This window comes from Carettochelys insculpta, chromosome 28 (assembly GCF_033958435.1).
Source record: "Carettochelys insculpta isolate YL-2023 chromosome 28, ASM3395843v1, whole genome shotgun sequence".
In the NCBI taxonomy this organism is placed as follows: Eukaryota; Metazoa; Chordata; order Testudines; family Carettochelyidae; genus Carettochelys; species Carettochelys insculpta.
In genome coordinates, this window is record NC_134164.1 from 13,824,575 (window position 1) to 13,845,971 (window position 21,397).

A 21,397-nucleotide genomic window follows, 5' to 3' on the forward strand; every position below is an offset into this window, starting at 1 on the left:
CCTATCAAAGAAAGCTATCAGATTGGCTGGTCACTTTACAAATCCACACTGACTGCTCCCTATCACCTTACCACCTGCCAAGTGTATGCAGATGGATTTCCTTAATTACTTGTTCCATTATCTTTCCTGGCACACAAGTTAAACAAACTGGTCTGTAGTTTCCTAGGTTGTTTTTATTCCTCTTTTTATAGAATCATAGAACAATAGAGCTGGAAGAGACCTAAAAAAAAAAACCCATCGAGTCCAGCCCCCTGCCCTAGGCAGGACCAAACCCATCAGATCAGCCCAGCCAGGGCTTTGTCCAAGCAAGACTTAAACACCTCCAGGGATGGAGACTCCACTACTTCCCTGGGCAGACCATTCCAATGCTTCACCACCCTCCTTGTGAAAAAGTTTTTCCTGATGTTCAACCTGGACCATCCCAGTCACAACTTGAGACCATTGTTCCATGTTCTGCCATCCGTGACCACTGTGAACAGCTTCTCTCCAGACTCTTTGAAACCTCCCTTCAGTAAGTTGAAGGCTGTTATCAAGTCCCGCCCTCAGTCTTCTCTTCTGCAGACTAAACAGGCCCAATTCCCTCAACCTTTCTTCATAAGTCATATACTCCAGGCCCCTAATTAGTTTGGTCATGCTCTACTGGACCTTCTCAAGTGTATCCACATCCTTCCAGTAATTCGGGGCTCAGAACTGGACACAGTACTCCAGATGTGGCCTAACCAAAGCCAAATAAAGAGGAATAATCACTTCTCTGGATCTACTGGCAACGCTCCTCTTGATGCAACCTAATATGCCATTAGCCTTCTTGGCTACAATGGCACACTGTTGACTCATGTCCAGCTTCTCATCCAGTATGACTCCCAGGTCCTTTTCTGCAGAACTACTACTGAGCCAGTCGGACCCCAGCCTGTAACAATGCTTGGGATTCTTCCGGCCCAAGTGCAGGACTCTGCACTTGTCCTTATTGAACCTCATCAGATTTCTTGCAGCTCAGTCTTCCAATTTGTCTAAGTCACTCTGGACCCTACCCTCCAGTGTATCTACCTCTCCCCCTACCTTACTGTCATCTGCTAACTTACGGATGGTGCAATTCAACCCCTCAACCAGGTCATTAATATGTTGAACAGAACAGGACCCAGAACCGAACCTTGGGGCACGCCACTAGAAACCGACCGCCATCCCGCCATCAAGCTGTTGATCACTACCCGCTGGGCCTGACCATCCAGCCAGCCTTCTATCCATCTTACCATCCGTTTATCCAAACCACAGTCCTTTAACTTGCCAATAAGAATATTGTGAGAGACCATATCTAAAGCTTTGCTAAAGTCAAAATAAATCACATCCATTGATTTTTCCCCCCATCCACAGAGCCAGTTATCTCATCATAGAAACTAATCAGATTGGTCAGGCATGACTTGCCCTTCGTGAATCCATGCTGACTATTCCTGATCACTTTCTCCTTCTCCAAGTGCCTCAAAATTACTTCCTTGAGGACCCCCTTCATGATTTTTCCAGGGACTGATGTAAGACTGACCAGCCTATAGTTCCCTAGATCATCCTTCTTCCCTTTTTAAAGATGGGCACTACATTTCCCTTTTTCCAATCATCGGGGGTCTCTCCTGATCTGCACAACTTTTCAAAGATAATGGCCAAGGGCTCGTCAACAAAATGTGCCAACTCCCTCAGAACCCTTGGATGAATTAGGTGTGTGCCCATGGATTTATGTACATTTAGATTTTTTAGATAGCTCCTAACCTGTCCTTTCCCCACCTTCATCCCACAGTGCATCACTTACTGCTTTAGTCTGGGAGCCGCCCTTGTCAGTGAAGACAGAGGCAAAGCAAGCATTAAGTACTTCAGCTTTCCCTACCTCATCTGTCACTGGGTTACCTCCCTCATCCAGTAGGGGCCTCACACCCTCTCTGATCACCTTCTTCTTCTTAACATGCCTGCAGAAACTTTACTTGTTATCCTTCACATTCCTTGCGAGTTGCAATTCCAGTAGTGTTTTCGCCTTCCTGATAACTGCCCTGCAATCTCGAGCTATACATTTATATCCCTCCCTCGACATCTGTCCCAGTTTCCACTTTTTGTAAGCTTCCTTTTTATGCCTAAGTTTTCCAAGGATTTTCCCAGTAAGCCAGTCTGGTCTCTTACCATATTTACGTCTCTTGCTGTGCATCAGGATGGTTTCTTTCTGCACCTTCATTAGGGCCTCCTTAAAATACTGCCAGTTTTCCTGGGCTCCTTTTCCCTTCCTGGTGGCATCCCAGGGGATTCTGCCCATCAGATTCCTGAAGGAGTCAAAGTCTGTTTTTCTGAAATCCAAGGTGTGTAGTTTACTGCTCTCTTTCCTTCCTTTGGTCAGGATCCTGAAGTCTACCATCTCATGATCATTGCTTCCCAAGCTGTCACCCACCTCTATCTCCCCTGTTAGTTCCTCCCTGCGCACAACCTCTGGTCGGGTCCTCCAGCACTTGTACCAAAAAGTGATCCCCAACATTCTCCAGAAACTTCTTGGACTGCTTGTATACTGTCGTATTGGTCTCCCAACAGATGTCATGGTAATTGAAGTCCCCCCATGATAATGAGAGCCTGAGATCTGGAAATTTCTCTCAGTTGTCCAAAACAAGCTTCATCTACCTCATCTTCCGTATTTGGCGGCCTGTAGCAGACACCAACCACCGCATCTCCAGTGCTGCCTACACCACTAAGCTTGACCCATAGATTCTTAACAGGATTTTCTCCCTCTATGTACTGGAGTTCCAAGCAATCACAGTGCTCTCTTACAAACAACGCAACTCCTCCTCCTCCTCTTCTCCCTTGCCTGTTCTTCCTGTTCAGTTTATACCCTTTCATGACAGCGCTCCAGTCATGCAAGTCATCCCACCAAGTCTCCGTTATCCCAATCAAGTCATAGTTCTTGGACTGGGCCAGGGCTTCTAATTCCTCCTGCTTGTTATCCAGGCTTCTGGCATTCACGTACAAACACCTTAGATAACCAATCAATCTCCCTGCCCTCTCTACTCAAACCAGGGGTCGGCTTTTGTTGTACATTCCTCTTTGCATTTCTTCCCAGTCTCCAAGTTCCTTTCTCCCCTCAGGGTTTGGGTCACCATCCCCCAGCGAACCTAGTTTAAAGCTCTCCTCACTAAGTTTGCAAGCCTACTTGCGAAAATGCTCCTTCCTCTCTTGGTTAGGTGGAACCCATCTCTGCCCAATAATCCTTGTGTCCAGAACAGCGTCCCATGATCCAAGAATCCAAAGCCCTCCCTCCGACACCACCTGCGTAATCATGCATTTGTACCCTCAATTCGACGGCCCCTACCTAGCCCTTTCCCTTGACAGGAAGGATGGACGAGAACACCACTTGTGCTCCAAATACTTTGACCCTTCTTCCCAGTGCCACATAATCCGCAATAACCCGCTCAAGGTCATTCTTGGCCGTACTGTTAGTTCCCACATGCAGAAATAGGAAGAAGTAGTATTCTGAAGGCTTGAGCAGTTTTGTAACATTTGTTGGGAGACCAACACATCAGCGCACAGACAATCCAGGAAGTTTTTGGAGAATGTTGAGGATAACTTCTTGGTACAAGTGCTGAAGGGACCGACCAAGGGCCATGGGCAACTTGACCTGCTGCTCACTAACAGGGAAGAAATAGAAGTGGGAGGGAACCTGGGCTGCAGCGACCATGAGATCATAGATTTCAGGATACGGACAAAAATAAGAAAGGTGAGCAGTAATATACAGACCCTTGATTTCAGAAGAGCAGACTGACTCCCTGAGAGACCAGATGAGCAGGATCCCTTGGGAAATGAAGATGAAGGGGAAAAAAAGAGTTGAAGAAAACTGGCACTATTTTAAAGAAGGCTTACCACCATCCAGCATACTCCATCAAGCTCTCACATGGAACCCACAAGGAAAATGCAAAAGAGGAAGACACTGGACAACATGAATAAGATCTACTGAGACTAAAAGACAACATCTGGGGTACTCCTGGAGGACAATTCCTTCCTGAGTCTTAAATAAGATGCGCCTATTAATTTATCTGAGATTAGCCTTTTTTGCAACTGCATTACATTGTTGACTCACAATTTGTGATCACCCAGACCCTTTCAGAGGTACCACTGCCTACTATATCATTCACACATATGGTAGCCGTGTATTTTATTTTTCCTTCCTACATGAACTACACTGCAATTGACTTCGCTGAATTCAGACCAATTCTCCAATTTCACAGGGTCATTTTGAATTCTAATCTCACCCTCTGGAGCGCTTGCAACTTCTGCCAGTTTGGTGCCACATGCAAAGTTTATAAGCATTAGCTCCACTCCATTATTTAAGTCAATAATGAAAATATGGACTCGTACCGAGACCAGAACTATTATCCATAAGAACCATTGTCCCCATCCATCCTCTGAACGGGACAGAAGCCCGCAGGTTAGCCACATGACCACGAACAGTATCTGGGATTACCTGGGAGGCCTGGCACAGGATGGCAGCAGGGGTCCAGTCCTCCCACTCTTGCCACAGGAAGCAGAGTGACCCAGCAGACTGCTCTGTACTTCTCCACCTCCCAGCCAACTGCATCCTACCTCACTGCAGTGACAGGAAGCAGAGCAACCCAGCTGGGAGATGGGTGGCACAACAGAGCAGGCTGCTTCCTGCTGCTCCTGCCACCACAGTGAGTGCAGGGGGGGCCTGACCCATGCGACCACCCCACACCAGGCACCCCAGGTAACTCCCCAGTTTGTGTGGCTCAGCCTTTCAGGGTGGGGTCAGGAGAGGGCAGATAAGCAGTGAGGCTTGACGGAAAGGGTGGAGTGGGGACAAGACAGGAAAGGGGCAAGGTGCAGAAGGGAGCACCCCTGGGCCCTGCACCTTGCTAGGGACAGCCCTGCCTGATACTGACCCTTGCAGGACACCACTAGGTATGCCTTCCCATTATTAGCAGTCAACCACTAATAATTACTCTAAGTAGAGCCTTGCAACAAGTTAGAAATCCATCTTAAACCAATTTTATTTAGACCACACTTATTTAGTCTGTTTATGAGACTTTTGTATGGGAATGTGCCAAAAGACTTACTGAAGAAGGTGTCTTGATTTTTTTAAAATAATATCAAGTCTACTGCTTCCCTATGCTGGTCCCCACTAGGTCTGAAAGCCTGTCAAAGGAGGAAATTAGGTGAGAGATGATTTGTTCCTGACAAATCAGCGTTGCCTATGTGTTACAGCCTTCCCATCCTTCAGCTCTTGATAAATTATTTTTTCCCCATTATCTTTCCACTGTTTAATATTGTCTGACTGGTCTGTAACTACCCAAGTCTTTTGCTCTTCTTTTTTAAAGGCAGGTACTGTGCCGGCCCTTCTCCAGTCCTCCAGGACTTCACCCACCCTTCACAAGCTCTCAAAAAATAACTGCTTCTAGTTCTGGGATTGTTTCAGCTAGCTCCTTAAGTGAACTAGGCTGAGCTTCATCAGGCCCCACTGCCTTGAAAATATTTAAATTTACCAAACTAATCGTTAACCCACTCCTCCCTCCCTGCCCCGTTAATACAGCTGAACTTCCTTCATCCAACCAACTCAGAAAAGAGGCTGTGACAGAATATGGAATTGTCTGGACCACGGGTTTCTGTGCTGGGGGTGGGCGTGCAGAGTCAGAGAGAGGGAAGGAATGAGAGAGGACGGGGACACAGTGCTTAGATGTGGCTCCCCCACATCCCCCTGCCACTATGGGAGTAGAAGGGAAAAGAAGCACTTTTCTGCACTGCTGTCCCCCAGGTGGGGCAGAGAGGAATGGCAGCACAAAGCCACTTTCCCCTTCTCATCAGGATCCAAACCACAGTGGGTGCTCCCAGATTAAGGACACCCACATCACGAAGTTCAAGTGCACTAATTGTTGAGTATGTGGTCAACCTGAACCTTTTTAGAGATGACTGAAACAAAACTGGTATTAAGCATCTCAGCCTTCTTGATGAGCTCAATCAGCTCTTCTCACCTCCTCTCCCTCAGCAAAGTACAGGGCCTACATTCTCCTCTCCTTTTGCTTTCCCAACAAACCATGTTCCCACCCCCTTTTACTTCTCTTTCTGGTGCAACTAATAAATTAGCCTTTTTGGTTTTGTTCCTACCTCTTTGTACTTGACTTCTTTCTTGGCATCTATCCATGTTTTCACTTTCTGTAGGATTCCCTGTTTATTTTCAAGTTATAAAATTCCTGAGAGAACCATATTGACATTATTTTTCCTGTCTTTTCTTTACAGTGGACTAGTCTGCAGATATACCTTTAATATCATTTGAGAAATTGCCAGCTCTCCTAAACTCCTTTTCCCCTCTGATTCTCTTTTCACGGGATCTTACCTACCAGTTTTCAGATTTTGCTCAAGTCTGCTTTTTAAGTCCATTGTTCTAATTCTGCTGCTCTCATTCCTTCCTTTTCATAGAAATCATGAATTCTTATAATTGCATGATAAATTTCACTCACGATACTGTCCACCTTCCAAATTCACAAACCAATTCCTCCCTCTTTGTCAGAATCAACTCAAAAATGGTGCTCCCCTGGTCACTTCCTCCACTTTCTGAAACCAAGTTATACCCAGTACATTTCAAGAACTTAATGGAAATTTTGTCTTTTGCCTGATGTACAGTGGCTCCCAACCTGGTGTCCACAAGGGTACTGCACGGGGTCCATTAAAAAAAAAAATGGACATCTAAATAAAAATGCTCATAGAAAATAAACTTTAAATAAATTGCAATGTTACAATCAATTAGGCTGTGTCTACACCGGCACAGTTCTTTAAAAGAGCCATGCTAATGGCCATTTTGAAGATTACTAATGAAGCACTGAACTGAATATTCAGCACCTCTTTAGCATTAGCACGCTTCAGGCCGCGGTGCTTCAAAAGCATCACTTTCGAACACTCATGGCTTGCAGTAGCTACACGGGGGTCCTTTTCGAAAGGACTCCACACATTTTGACATCCCCTTATTCCCCTCATCTGAGAGGAATAAGGGGATCTCAAAATGTGCAGGGTTCTTTCAAAAAGGACCCCCACGCAGCCGCTCCAAGCCGCGATCATTTGAAAGCGGTGCTTTCGAAGCGCCATGGCTGGAAGTGTGCTAATGAGGCACTGAATTGAATATTCATTAGTAATCTTTGAAATGGCCATTTGCATGGCCATTTCGAAGGTTTGGCCAAGTGTGGCCACAGCCTTATTTTTAAATTAAATATCTTCCAATTACGTTATTAATTGATGTCCATCAATGCTGCAGTATCATTTTTCATTTAATGAAGTGTACATAGTGGCTACATCTACACTTGCATTCCTCTTTCCAAAGAGCAATGCAAATGAGGGAAATCAAAAAGGCAAATGAGGCACTGATTTCCATATTGTGCACTTCATTTGCATAATCTCTTTTCGGAAGAGATTCTTTCAAAAGAAAGCAAGTAGCGTAGACAGAGCTCTTTCGAAAATAAACCCCATCTTAGCAAGAACCCTTTTTCCTATTTTGTTTCAGGAAGAAGCGCTCTTTCAAAGATGGGGTTTATTTTCGAACAAGCCCCGTCTATACTGCTTTCTCTTTCTTTCGAAAGAACCTCTTCTGAAAAGAGATTATGCAAATGAAGCACAAGACATGTAAATCAATGCCTTGTTTGCATTTTCGAATGGAAAGCAGTTATATTCACCGTAGGTGCCTCTACAAGCTCTATTATACGTGAGGCACTCTTAAAAATAGTTTTTGGAGTCATTTATGTGTAAGAAAGATGACTATAACTAGTCAACCATAATTAGTCAGCTCTATATGACAGACATCACGGAATCAAAAGCTACGGGCTTTACTACTTCATCACAACAGCCAGATTACTTGCTACGTGCAAAGCCACCTGTTTAAAATAACCGCCTGCACGTTCCAGACTAACAAAGCTTTATGCTGCTCCTACAAGCTAAATACAATCATAGTCAATAGGCAGATGGGAGACCTCCAACATCATTTAACTGATGTAGAAAATGGAGTTGATGTTATAGAAATGTGAGACCTAGATCATAGAATCATAGAACACTAGGACTGGAAGGGACCTTGAGAGGCCATCAAGTACTATCTAAACCATCCCTGACAGACATCTATCTAACCTTTTCTTAAAATATATCCAGAGATGGAGATTCCACAACCCCCCTTGGCAATGTATTCCACTGTTTGACCACCCTGACAGTTAGGAACTTTTTCCTAATGTCCAACCTAAACCCCCCTTGCTGCAGTTTAAGTCTGTTGCCTCTTGTTCTATCCTCAGAGGCCAAGAAGAACAAGTTTTCTCCTTCCTCCTCATGACTCCCTTTTAGATACCTGAAAACCGCTATCATGTCCCCCCTCAATCTTCTCTTTTCCAAACTAAACAAACCCATTTCTTTCAACCTTTTTTCACAGGTCACATTCTCAAGACCTTTAATCATTCTTGTTGCTCTTTTCTGGACCCTCTCTAATTTCTCCACATTTTTTTTGAACTGCGGTGCCCAGAACTGGACACGATACTCCAAATGAGGCCTAACCAGCGCAGAGTAGAGCGGAAAAATGACTTCTCGTGTCTCGTTCACAACACACCTGTTAATGCATCCCAGAATCATGTTTGCTTTTTTTTGCAACAGCATCACACTGTTGACTCATATTTAGCTTGTGGTCCACTATAATCCCTAGATCCCTTTCTGCTGTAGTCGTTCCTAGACCGTCTCTCCCCATTCTGTATATGTGAAACTGACTGCTCCTTCCTAAGTGGAGCACTTTGCATTTGTCCTTATTAAACTTCATCCTGTTTACCTCAGACCATTTCTCCAATTTATCCAGATCATTTTGAATTATGACCCTATGCTCCAAAGTAGTCGCAACCCCTCCCAACTTGGTATCATCTGCAAAATTAATAAGCGTACTTTCTATGCCAATATCTAAATCATTGGTGAAGACATTGAACAGAACCGGTCCTAACACAGACCCCTGCGGAACCCCACTTTTTATACTCTTCCAGCAGGATTGAGAACCACTAAGAACTACTCTCTAGGTACGGTTATCCAGCCAGTTATGCACCCACCTTATAGTAGCCTCATCTAAATTGTATTTGCCTAGTTTTTTTTATAAGAATATCGTGAGAGACCGTATCAAATGCTTCACTAAAGTCTAGGTAGACCACATCTATTGCTTCTCCCCTACCCACAAGGCTCGTTATCCTATCAAAGGAAGCTATCAGATTAGTTTGACAAGATTTATTCTTTACAAATCCATGCTGGCTGTTTCCTATTACCTTACCACCTTCCAAGTGCTTGCAGATGATTTCTTTAATTACCTGCTCCATTATCTTTCCTGGCACTGAAGTTAAGCTGACTGGCCTGTAGTTTCCTGGGTTATTCTTATTCCCTTTTTTATAGATGGGCACTACATTTGCCCTTTTCCAGTCTTCTGGAATCTCTCCTGTCTCCCATGATTTTCCAAAGATGACAGCTAAAGGCTCAGATACCTCCTCTATCAGCTCGAGTATTCTAGGGTGCATTTCATCAGGCCCTGGTGACTTGCAGACATCTAATTTTCCTAAGTGATTTTTAACTTGTTCTTTTTTTATTTCAACTTCTAACCCTACCCCTTTCCCACTAGCATTCACTATGTTGGGCATTCTTTCATCAGACTTCTCAGTGAAGACCGAAACAAAGAAGTCATTGAGCATCTCTGCCATTTCCAAGTTCCCTGTTACTTTCTCCCTCCTCACTGAGCAACGGCCCTACCCTGTCCCTGGTCTTCCTCTTATTTCCAATATATTTATAAAAAGCCTTCTTGTTTCCCTTTATGCCTGTAGCTAGTTTGAGCTCATTTTGTGCCTTAGCCTTTCTAATCTTTCTCCTGCATTCTTGTGTCATTTGCCTCTATTCATCCTTTGTAATTTTTCTTTGTTTCCATTTTTTGTACAATTCCTTTTTTATTTTGAGATCCTGCAAGATCTCCTGGTTAAGCCAAGGTGGTCTTTTTCCATATTTTCTATCTTTCCTACACAGCGGGATAGCTTGCTTTTGGGCCCTTAATAATGTCCCTTTGAAAAACTGCCAACTCTCCTCAGCTGTTTTTCTCCTCAGCTTTGCTTCCCATGGGACCTTACCTACCAGCTCTCTGAGTTTACCAAAATCTGCCCTCCTGAAATCCACTCTCACTATTTTGCAGTTTTCTGTTCTACCCTTCCTTAGGATTGTGAACTCTATGATTTCATGATCACTTTCACCCAAGCTGCCTTCCACCTTCAAGTTCTCTACCAATTCCTCCCTATTTGTTAAAAATCAAATCTAAAACAGCTTCCCCCCAGTAGCTTTTTCAACCTTTTGGAATAAAAAATTGTCTCCAATACAATCCAAGAACTTACTGGATAGTCTGTTCCCTGCTGTATTAGTTTCCCCAACATATATCTGCATAGTTGAAGTCCCCCATCACCACCAAATCTGCTTGACTTTGCCCTGCTTGACTTTGTTAGTTGTTTAAAAAAAAGTCTCATCCACCTCTTCCACCTGGCTAGGTGGCCTGTAGTAGATGCCTATCAGGACATCTCCCTTGTTTTTTTACCCCTCTTAGTCTAACCCAGAGACTCTCAACACATCCATCTCCTACGTCCATCTCCACCTCAGCCCAAGTGTATGCATTTTTAATATATAAGGCAACACCTCCCCCCTTTCTTCCCTGTCTATCCTTCCTACGCAGACTGTACCCTTCAATGCCAACACTCCAATGATGTGTATTATCCCACCAAGTTTCTGTGATGCCAACGATGTCATAGTTATATTTATTTACTAGTACTTCCAGTTCTTCCTGCTTATTACCCATACTTCTTGCATTTGTATACAGGCATCTAAGGTATTGATTTGATCTTGCCTCCCTGTTTTGCCCTGACCCTCTTTTTACTCTGACATTGTTGCCCATGCTGCCTCCCAATTCTGACCCATCACCCAGGTTTCCATGTTCTCCACTCACCTTTGGGCTTGGTTCCCCTGCCCCCGTCGAACCTAGTTTAAAGCCCTCCTCACTAGGTTAGGCAGTCTGTGTCCAAATATAGTCTTTCCCCTCCTCGAAAGGTGAACACCATCCCTGCCCATCAGTCCTTCCTGGAATAGCATCCTGTGGCCAAAGAAGCCAAAGCCTTCCTGGCGACACCATCTTCAAAGCCAGGCATTCACCTCTAGGATGCACCTGTCTCTGCCTGGGCCCCTACCACTGACAGGCAGGACTGAGGAGAATACCACCTGAGTCCCAAACTCCTTCACCCGTGCCCCCAGGGCCCTGAAGTCACTCTTGACCTGCTCATCATCATACCTCACAGTATCATGAGTGCCCACATGGATGAGAAGCATAGGATAGTAGTCAGAGGGCCTGATGATCCTCGACAACGCCTCCGTAACGTCTCGGATGCGGGCCCCAGGCAGGCAGCATACCTCCCGAGATGAAATGTCAGGGCGACAGATGGGTGCCTCCGTCCCCCTCAGAAGAGAGAGTCCCCGACCACCACTACTCTCCGTTTCCTCCTTGCAGTGGTGGCAGCAGACTTCCCAGCCTTGGGGGTATGAGGCTTCTCCTCTGCTGTACGGGGCGAATCTTTGTCTCCTGTATCAAGTACAGCATAACGGTTTCCCAGTACCATAGTGGGAGGGTTCTGAGCAGGGGTGGAACACTGCCTGCTGCCAGAAGTAACAAGCTGCCAGTGTCCACCCTGATCTACCTCCTCCTCCACCAGTGGTTTCTTAGCTGTCCTGTGTACTGGGACAGTTACCTCAGCTGTCTCCACATGACTACTATCCAGGAACTGCTCATGGAGTCGGATACTCCTCAACCTGGCCACCTCCTCCTGTAGCTCCTCCACCCATAGCCTGAGAGATTCCACCAGCAGGCACCTTCCACACTGGATGGTCCCCCCCAGGCTGGATATCAGTGAGTAGGAATTGCAAGCTACCGTCCCTCCAAAGCCACACCAGGATCTGGGTAGAGGCATCCATGGTCAGGCAGTCTGTCTGGCTACAGGCACAGGTGGAGGAGACAGCAGTAGTGCTGGCACAGGTGTTGCGGGTCTTCCTAACCATCACAGGCCTCCCTCTCCCAAACTCCCTCTTAAACTCCCCTGTCTGCAGCTCCCTGTTCACCCTTGCCTCTGGCTTTTAAAGCCTCCTGGCCTGGGTCAGATCCTCCCCCTGTGAGTCACACAGGGGAAGGCCAATCAGGGGAACAAAGGTCAGTCAGGCAGATGACTGAAATCAGTCAGTCAAAAAAAAAAAAAACACCAAGGTTTAGAACTAGAGTTTCTGGAATACTCACCATCTAGACAGACTAACAGATAGTACTCTATAAAACCAAAAATTAAATCTATGAAAACAAATGTAGGCAATGGATGGGATACATTAGAACTACTCTATTTTTAAAACCCAAGTTACTTCCGTTATGTAGAAAAAACAAAGATTCCACTCAGACATGGAAATATTTTGTTAAAGCCTCACAGAACAGTACTAGACATCTCTTTCCATTACTCTCCTGAAATGATATGAAGGTACCAGATGGCTTAACTTGTACTTTTCTGACAGGAAAAAAAGTGCAGAAAGCAACAGTGAGTTTTCTTATGCCCTCCAGGGAATTTATTCTTAAAATAATACATTGCTTTGTTTCCATTGTAAATAAGCAGTACGCAAAGTATTGACACGTACATCTATGAACAAAAATAATGTAAAAATTACAAGTTTTTGTGAAAGCTGCAGCAAGCCTTTGAGTTTCAGATAACCATATATACAGGGTGGACAATCAGTAACCTATGGACTGGACATAGTTCACCAGTGATTGCCCCTGCCAGGCCAGCAGACCCTTCACTTACCTGCTCATCTGTAGGTACAGCCCTGGTTCACTGTCTCCTGTATCAAGTACAGCATAACAGTTCACACCTCCAGATCAACTGCTGATAGTAAGCCTCACCCTTGCTGACTGAGCTAACCTTGTTATCCCCACCCTTGCTCTGGCTTATTTATACCTGGCCCTGCAGATTTCCAAGACCAGCATCTGATGAAGTGAGTCTTTGCTCACGAAAGCTCATGCTCAAAACTTTTCTGTTAGTCTATAAGGTGCCACAGGACCCTTCGTTGCTATTTCAGGCCCTGTTTTCCTGCAGCTGCCAATGCTTCCCTCCCTTCTCACCCTCCCACAATTCTTCTTCCAACCCACACTTGGCTCATTCTTCCTCATACCTTCCTTCCCTGGATCCAGTCTCCTCTTTCCAACTGATGGCCAACTGGAGAGTCCCTCCAATTTCCCTCCAAGAGAACAGACCTGAAACCATTTACAGAGAATTTTCCTACACTGCTCCTAATCCCACACCCATCTTCCTCTGGCCTCCTCGCTAACTACAGGGTGTCTCTCTTTTCTTCCAACCCATTAAGTGTTTCCTTCACCTTCCTACTGCCCCCCCGCTTAAACACCTTCTGTGATGTCACAGAGCCTCTTCCATGACCCCTCTCCTTTGTATCATCCAAGGCTGTATGATGGTTATTTTGGCTTGTTTGGAGCAAGATCTTGTCTTTATCAAGCTCATCTATGTCACTACATGCTAGTAGTAGAGACAAGTGGCCCCACCAACAACTAGTATTAGCAGATAAACGATTGATAGCTACACTGTTGCACCTGCTTAAATTGTAGAGAATTTTGCCCCATGTCGCTAACATTAATTCGTTGAAGAGCATGCCACACACAGACACTAAGCAAAAAAATGCAGACAGCTACTTTATAAACTGCCATGCAATCGAATGCTCAACAAGTTCAACCACAGGTTTTTAACTGAGACCCCACTCTACACCTCAGAGATTCACAGATCCTGAAACCAATTTGTGCAGGTTGCGGCACACCTCCGTGAGAGACATTTTAAGTAGCCATTGGAAACAGTAGTGTAGATGGGCTTCTAAGGAGAATATTTAGAACAAGCTAATTTAGTTACCACACTGAATCATTCAGGAAAGGTTATTTTATGATTTCAAGATCATTACTGAATACTGCTTATCAAAAATTAGAAAAGTGTAGACTACCGCATGTTTTAGTAGATATTCAAGTACAAGGTAACTTCACAATATATTTTGCAATTAAAAGGTTCGATGTACTCAGCTGCTTCCTCTACCACTGGCTTTACTCCATCCCAGTCTTATACCTGGAGTGATCCTATTAAGACATCAGGGGAAAAAAAAAAAAAAAAAAAAAAAAAAACCACAGAAACATGCTTTCATAAGATGCAATTACCTTGAATGCTAAAGATGAGTGCAACTGAGAAGCTGTAAACAATTCAATGTCTTACTATGAAAACAGATAATTCTTAAGGTGCAATTTGATTAGAACCAAGTACTAGGAATCCTGTTCTCCACTCCTCACTCTTGCCACAAACCCAGTATGACTTGGCCAACACAGTCTCATTCCCTCCCCCACACCCCAATCTCCATTTTCTGTAAACTCCAGAGATCATGCTAGGTCTCTCCAACCCCCTCCCACGCACCACCTCCGAGAGGGAAATCTTAAAGGCAGAAGAGAAAATTCCTCCGTCAATTTGTAATTTTGGGGAGAGGCAAGGGAAGGTAGGTCTACCTCAGTGTAACAGTAACACTAACCTCCCTTTATTTTTTAAGCTGAAGCAAAAGTGGCTGATATAGTCCTCATTAAGGACAAGTGTCTTCTCTTAGTTTTATAGGAAAATAAAACTTATTGAATAATAATTTCTGAGCATGATCAGCTGATTTTAGTAGATGGTTAATGGAGATCTGCTCCCTTTTTGACATTATTATATTTTTGCCAGAATGACCAGAACAGGGAAATGAAGCAGTAAGGAAACCATCTCACCAACCTACCAAAAAGTCCTTGCTTACCAGGAAAACAAGAAAACTACAAACACAAAATAAAACGGTGGAACCCATGAGTTTGAGCATTTTTTTGGCTGAATGCTGCAATATTTTTCATGATCTACACTTTTCAAAAGGTATCAAATAGGTGAAAGATTTTTATCCATCCCATGCATTCCCCTCAGAAACGGGACTGAAAGTCTCATTTAAATAAAGTGTTTCTAATTTTTAAAGTGATGGGGAAAAAAGAAAAACTTGTGTTAAGGCAGCATTTAAAGCACAGTGTTAAAAAATTCAAAAAAAAAAAAATCAGAAAATGCAAGAGCTGACAATCCAACAGCCTAATTCACGGGAGTTTGCACATTATATTTTCCCTTCTTGTTTCTAGCTGAACACACAGCTTGAGGTGTTCTATATAGTAACATATTACAATTACATATAGAATACACAGCATGACTGAATTACTACCATATTTCTTGTTTGTTTTTAAATGTGTAATCTTAAAGCATTAACTAGATTTGTATGGGTTTTGATTTGGTGTTTATAAACACTCTTCAGGCTTCGTGGATGAAAAGCAGTATTAAACAAGTGCAACACATTTCAGTAACCTTAAATCAACATAAGGATGATCTCAAACATAAAAGCTACTATATACTCTCTAATTGACATTCACCCTCAATAGCTGTATATTTATTAGAAAATAAAATGTGTCATTACGCTTCAGCTAGAGAATACCAATTGTCATTTCCTGCAAAATGAAATTACCAATTCTCTTCTGAAATTGATTTTCATTTACTTGCAAACCGTATTAAAATTTCAGTTTAACACATGGTGCCAAATGTTAATTTTATGGAATGACTCAATGAACGTTTATATGAGGAAAAAATGCTCTTTGTTGTTAAGTTAGGAGCCTCAGCAAACGCCAAGGCAGCTGAAGAAACACGGAAACCCTTCTCGCTTTCCCCACACAGACGGGCAGGACAGCAGGACACACGCAGCAGCAGATGAGAACCTCAGATAACCCAGGCAGGAGACCGGGCGGTCCCTCTCCTCAGCGTTCCCCATGAACGCCCAGCCCAGTGACCAGGGAACAAAGCGACTGTGGACACCCGATGGGTTCGTTTACAGGGAAACCCGGATGACCGGCTCTCGGGTAACTCCGCCGCCAGCGCCTGGTCCCGGCTGCGGTGCCGCCCTCTGAACTGCGCCTGGGCGGGCGCGTTCGCTGCACTAACTCCGCAATACTCCGCCGCCCCCGGCAACGGGACACTCCGGGCGCGGCCCTCGGCGAGACTTCACCGGCCCGGCCCAGGCCACCCGCCGCCCGGGCAGAGGCGCTCCAGGCCCAGCCGCAGGACAGCGCACGGGGCGCCGAACGCTGGCGCAGGAGTCCGAGGCCCGCGCGCATGCGCAGCACGAGGCGGAAGAGTCCCCGGTACCAGCCCATCACCCTCCCGCGGCGACTCCTTTGGCAGTAACCGCCGCAGGCCGGGTACGGCCCCGGCACCGAGGGGTCCCGGGCCGCGCACTCCCACAGGGCCCGGCCCCGCCCCGCCCCGCCCCGCGCGGGACGAGCAGCGGCAGCGGCCCCCGTCGCAGCGAGCCGGACTCGCGCGGGTGCTCCGGGCCAACTGCCGCGGTGCGAGCGCGACCCTGCGCGGCCGGCGGCGGGGAGGGGCCGGAGCTCCCGCGGGAATGGCCGCGGCCCTCGGGGCGCACCGCGGCGAGCAGCTCCAACCGGGCCGCCGCGAGCGCGCGGAGCGGCCATTCCGCGGGGGGGGCGAGGCCGGCAGCCCGCTGCTCTGCGGGGAGCAGGGAGGAAGCGCCAGGCCGCGCGGAAGGGGGTCGCAGCAGCCGGGACCCGGCGGGGCGGGGGTTCCGCGGGCCGGGCGGGCGGCGAGATATTACCTGGAAGTCCCGCTCCTCGTTGAAGCGGGAGAACCGGTCCGCCATTTTCTGCTGCCGTCTCCGCCGCAGCCACCGCCCCCGCCGGCTCGGCCTCAGCGCGCATGCGCCCTGCGCCTGCCCCGGGGGGGGTCTGCTCCGCCTGCGGGCTGAGGGAGATGGGCGGGGCTGAGGGAGAGAAGGGGCAGAGGCATGGCCGGTGGGGGCGGGGAAGTCCCAGGCTGGGAGGCAGGGAAGGGGCGGGGGAGGGAAAGAGGTGGGAGCAGGGAAGAGGGGCAGGGGTGGGAAGCCCCAGGCGGAGGTGGGGGTAGGGGGAAGGGCAGAGGCGCAGCGGTGGGAAGTCCCAGCCGGGCGGGGGAGGGGGGGAAGAGGTGGGGGCAGGGAAGCCCGAGGCAGGGGAGAGGGGCAGGGGTGGGGAAGCCCCAGGCGGAGGTGGGGGTAGGGGGAAGGGCAGAGGCGCAGCGGTGGGAAGTCCCAGCCGGGCGGGGGAGGGGGGGAAGAGGTGGGGGCAGGGAAGCCCGAGGCAGGGGAGAGGGGCAGGGGTGGGGAAGCCCCAGGCGGTGGGGGGAAGAGGTGGGGGCAGGGAAGCCCCAGGTGGCGGGGGCAGATGAGCAGGGGGGAAGCCCCAAGCCGGGGCGGGGGGGCAGGGCTGGAGGAGACTGATGAGGAGAGGGCAGGAGGGGTCTGGACACTTTCTGCCTTTTCACAGCCCCCTCCCATTGCAGGCGTCAGTGGCGCTGGTGTTACTACTTGTGGTCTCTGCCTGGCCTAGCGCTTAGTACAGCTGGTCTCAGCCCTCCAGCCGCATGCAACCCCGGTGGCCCACTGCTACAGCCCTGCTGAAGGCCGGGAGCTGCCCGGCACAACGGGATCTTGTCTGCCCTGCTGTTCCACAGGGTCATGCTCAGACCTGCTGTCCCACAGGAGTCTGGGGTCAGGATCCAGGCTCCCAGCCAGCCCTGTGGGGTTGGGGGTGTCCAATGCAGCAAGGGTCTGAGCTCAGGGTAGCAGCCGAGCTCTGCATGGTGAGGGCATGGGGCAGCCACCTGGAGAGAGTCTGGTGTTGAGTCGCTTGCCTAGGCCCATAGCCTCTGGTGCAGCCATCCAGACCTGCAAGCTGTGGGGCAGTTATCCAAACCTGATGCACGGCAAGCAGGTGGCTGGGGCTGCTGGCTAGCCCTGTTGGGCATAGGGCAACAGTGCAGCATTGGTCCAGGGTGAGAAGCCAGGAGGCTTCACACAGTGGGGTCCAGGTTGTTGCTGCTTTGCCAACCACAACTGTTGTAACATACAGGCCATATGTGTAGTCCACAAGTTGAGAATCACTGGCTTAGCACTCCAGTCGCAGACAAGGACTCCACTGCGCCATTCTGTTCTAACAGAATAAAACAAGTCGCCACTCCAAAGCGCTGGCTAGCTGTGACCAAGTGGGGTGTGCGTGCATGTGAGAGAGAGGGAGAAAGAGCCAGACAGTTTTCAGGATGCTGAATAGCTCATGTAGGGTACGGAATCCCCACCTAGGCCTGGCTATTGGTAACTTAGACAGCCAACAGCAACAAAGGGTCCTGTGGCTCCTTATAGACTAACAGAAAAGTTTTGAGCATGAGCTTTCATGAGCACAGACTCACTCACTGTGAATGGCTGGCTAAATACAAAAGCAGCTTCCCCTCCCTTGGTGTTCACACCTCCAGATCAGCTGCTGGTAGTAAGCCTCACCCTTGCTGACTGAGCTAACCTTGTTATCCCCACCCTTGCTCTGGCTTACTTATACCTGGCCCTGCGGATTTCCAAGACCAGCATCTGATGAAGTGAGTCTGTGCTCATGAAAGCTCATGCTCAAAACTTTTCTGTTAGTCTACAAGGTGCCACAGGACCCTTCGTTGCTGTTACAGATCCAGACTAACACAGCTACCCCTCCGATACTAAGACAGCCAAGTGACACCTTTGCTTCCCAGGGACCCAGAATGGAGGGGAGGAGCCTGGCTGGTTTTGAATTAAAAGCCCAGGCAGTTAGGGGGAGTTAGTCTAGAGGCAGGAGAGGAACAAAGGAGGCAGGATCCCCAGGCCTCGGGTTCCTTCTCAGGGCCACCACTGCAAATCAAGTGCCTCATACCCCTCGAGGTGAATGGGAGGAAAGCCATGGGGTTCTCAGACATGGGTGCGGATGTGGTGTTGGCCCAGCCCAGGGTGGTGGCACCAAACCAGATGATTCACAACTCCCAACTAACTGTGACAGATATAGACAGGACACTTTCAAGGTGCCCATGCCAAGGGTGTGCCTGAAATAAGGGACTAAGAGAGGCCCCAAAGGGGAGGTAATGCACCATTATTGTCTGCTGATGTTGTAAAATGATGGAGTTTCTGGGCACAGCTGAGTCAGGCAAACCAGGATATCTTTGGTTAAATCCAGGCCATTTAGAGCCCCAGGCTGGGATTTCCTTCTTACTAAGGCAAATCCAATCAGCCACAAAAGTATCTCTGGCAGCCCCCTGGCTAGCCAGAAGCCACACAAGCAAACCAAAAACTTCCAAGCTGTTCTACCAGCCCAGACCAGCAACCCCCAAAGTCAGGTGAGTGGTTTTTAAAACCTATTTCCCCAAAGGCATAGATTCTTCTGGGCCCCAAAGGATCCATCCACAGTCCCCAGTCCATATACACTGGGATCTTACCCAAATCACATGAAAATGCCCAAATCCCTCAGACCTAAGCCTCTGAAGTTTTATTTACAAAGCAAGCAAGAAGCGGCTTACAGAGAGAAATAGTTAAAGCAACGCTTTATGTATAACTATTACAGCTATGGATGCAGACCAGCAGTATTCTATGCTGATTCTTGAAAGTCTCTTAAAGTCCACCCCATAAGGGATAAGATTCCAGGTTACATAGTTTTAATTACTGGGGAATTGTAGATCTGGGCAGCTGGGGTCAGCATGCTGGAACATGGATCCTAGGAACAGAGACACAATACTTTTCCCCCTGGATAACACTGCTAGGCCCCTTTTATAGTTTTCCCTTGTGGAGAGAAAATCCCTTCCTCCTTCCCATAGGCCCTTGAGAGTCAGTGTCATCTGACCCAGGTGAGGCGCTGGGGCAAAATGCCATTGGTTATTGGTTTTGCCAGCACGCCCCGCATGGCAGGTGGAATGAACGTCTGGGTATGTGATTTCAGTTCCTTCACTAAGCCCAGCGGGCTGAATTGCACTGCCAGGTCCCGCACTTCTGAGATGTGGATTCAATGTCTGAGCCTTTGTTTACAGTCCATCATCTTGGCTGGGGAGGTGATCAGCTCCCAGATAAGCGATGCTCACATAAATACCTCGCTATAGCACAGACCACTATGCTTATCTACACGCCTCCAGCTTCCATCCAGGGCACACTACATGATCCATTGTTTACAGCCAGGCACTAAGGTACAACCGTATTTGCTCTGATCCATCAGACAGAGACAAACATCTACAAGACCTCTACCCAGCTCTCCTCAAACTACAATACCCTCCTAAGGAAGTGAGGAAACAGACTGATAGAGCCAGATGGGTACCCAGAAGCCACCTGCTACAAGACAGGCCTCGCAAGGAAAACAAGAGAACACCACTGGCCATCACATACAGCCCCCACCTTAGGCCTCTCTAGTGCATCATCAGTGATCTGCAACTCATCCCGAGCAATGATCTTCCACTCTCACAGACCTTGGGAGGCAGGCCTGTCCTCGCCCACAGACAGCCTGCCAACCTCGAACAAATCCTCACCAGCCACTACAGACCACAAACCAGTGACTCTAGGCCTGGAACCAGCCCCTGCAACAGTCCTCGCTGCCAGCTCTGCTCACTTATCTACACCAGTGACATCATCACAGGACCGAACATCAACCACACCATCCGGGGCTCCTTCACGTGCACATCTACTAATATAATATATGCCATTATGTGCCAGCAATGCCCCACTGCAATTTACATTGGCCAAACTGGACAGTCTCTCCATAGAAGAATAAATGGATATAAATCAGACATCAGGAACGGTAATGTACACAAGTCTGTGGGGGAACACTTCGATCTCCCTGGACACTCCATAGCAGATTTAAGGGTGGCAGTCCTGAAACAAAGAAATTTCAAAATCAAATGGAGAGAGAAATCTCTGAGCTGCAATTTATTTGCATATTTGACTCCATTAACCATGGATTAAACAGAGACTGGGAGTGGCTCGCACCTTACAAAAGGCGCTTCTCTGCCCTAGGCGTTAACGTCTCCACATTAGACTGCCGATGGGCCACACCCCCGCCCCCCCGCACCCCGTCTTCATACATGCTACTGACAATGGGCCTTTTCCACCCTCACTGTATAGACCTTGTCAGCTCTGGCCCTCCCTTTTTCTAGGACTCCACTCTTTAAATACCCCTCTGAAACCACGCCTCGACTCATGCATCTGATGAAGTGGGTCTTTGCCCACAAAAGCTTATGGTCCAAAATATCTGTTAGTCTGTATGGTGCCACAGGACTTCTTGTTCTTCAGCTCCTATTGTGAATCTCAGCACTGAAACATTTCTAATGCAGCTACAGAGCTAAAAATCTATAACCTTACGTACAAACATGGCACAGACATATAAGTAGCATGCATAGATTCAGGGCATCAT

At 47.6% G+C, this 21,397-nt stretch overlaps 1 protein-coding gene across 4 annotated transcripts in view; it reads right to left on the reverse strand.

The window, feature by feature from the left end:
- The window catches only part of GPATCH8 (G-patch domain containing 8), a 114,258-nt gene extending 97,407 nt beyond the window's left edge, over positions 1-16,851 (reverse strand). For 2 of the 4 annotated variants that reach the window (XM_074978848.1, XM_074978847.1), the window contains exon 1: positions 16,777-16,851. In XM_074978848.1, the coding sequence (XP_074834949.1) occupies positions 16,777-16,821 (45 nt within the window). In that variant the 5' untranslated portion in view covers positions 16,822-16,851. The remainder of the gene's footprint in view (positions 1-16,776) is intronic. The other 2 variants (XM_074978849.1, XM_074978850.1) reach the window with 1 other exon arrangement.
- Positions 16,852-21,397: the final 4,546 nt, after the last annotated feature.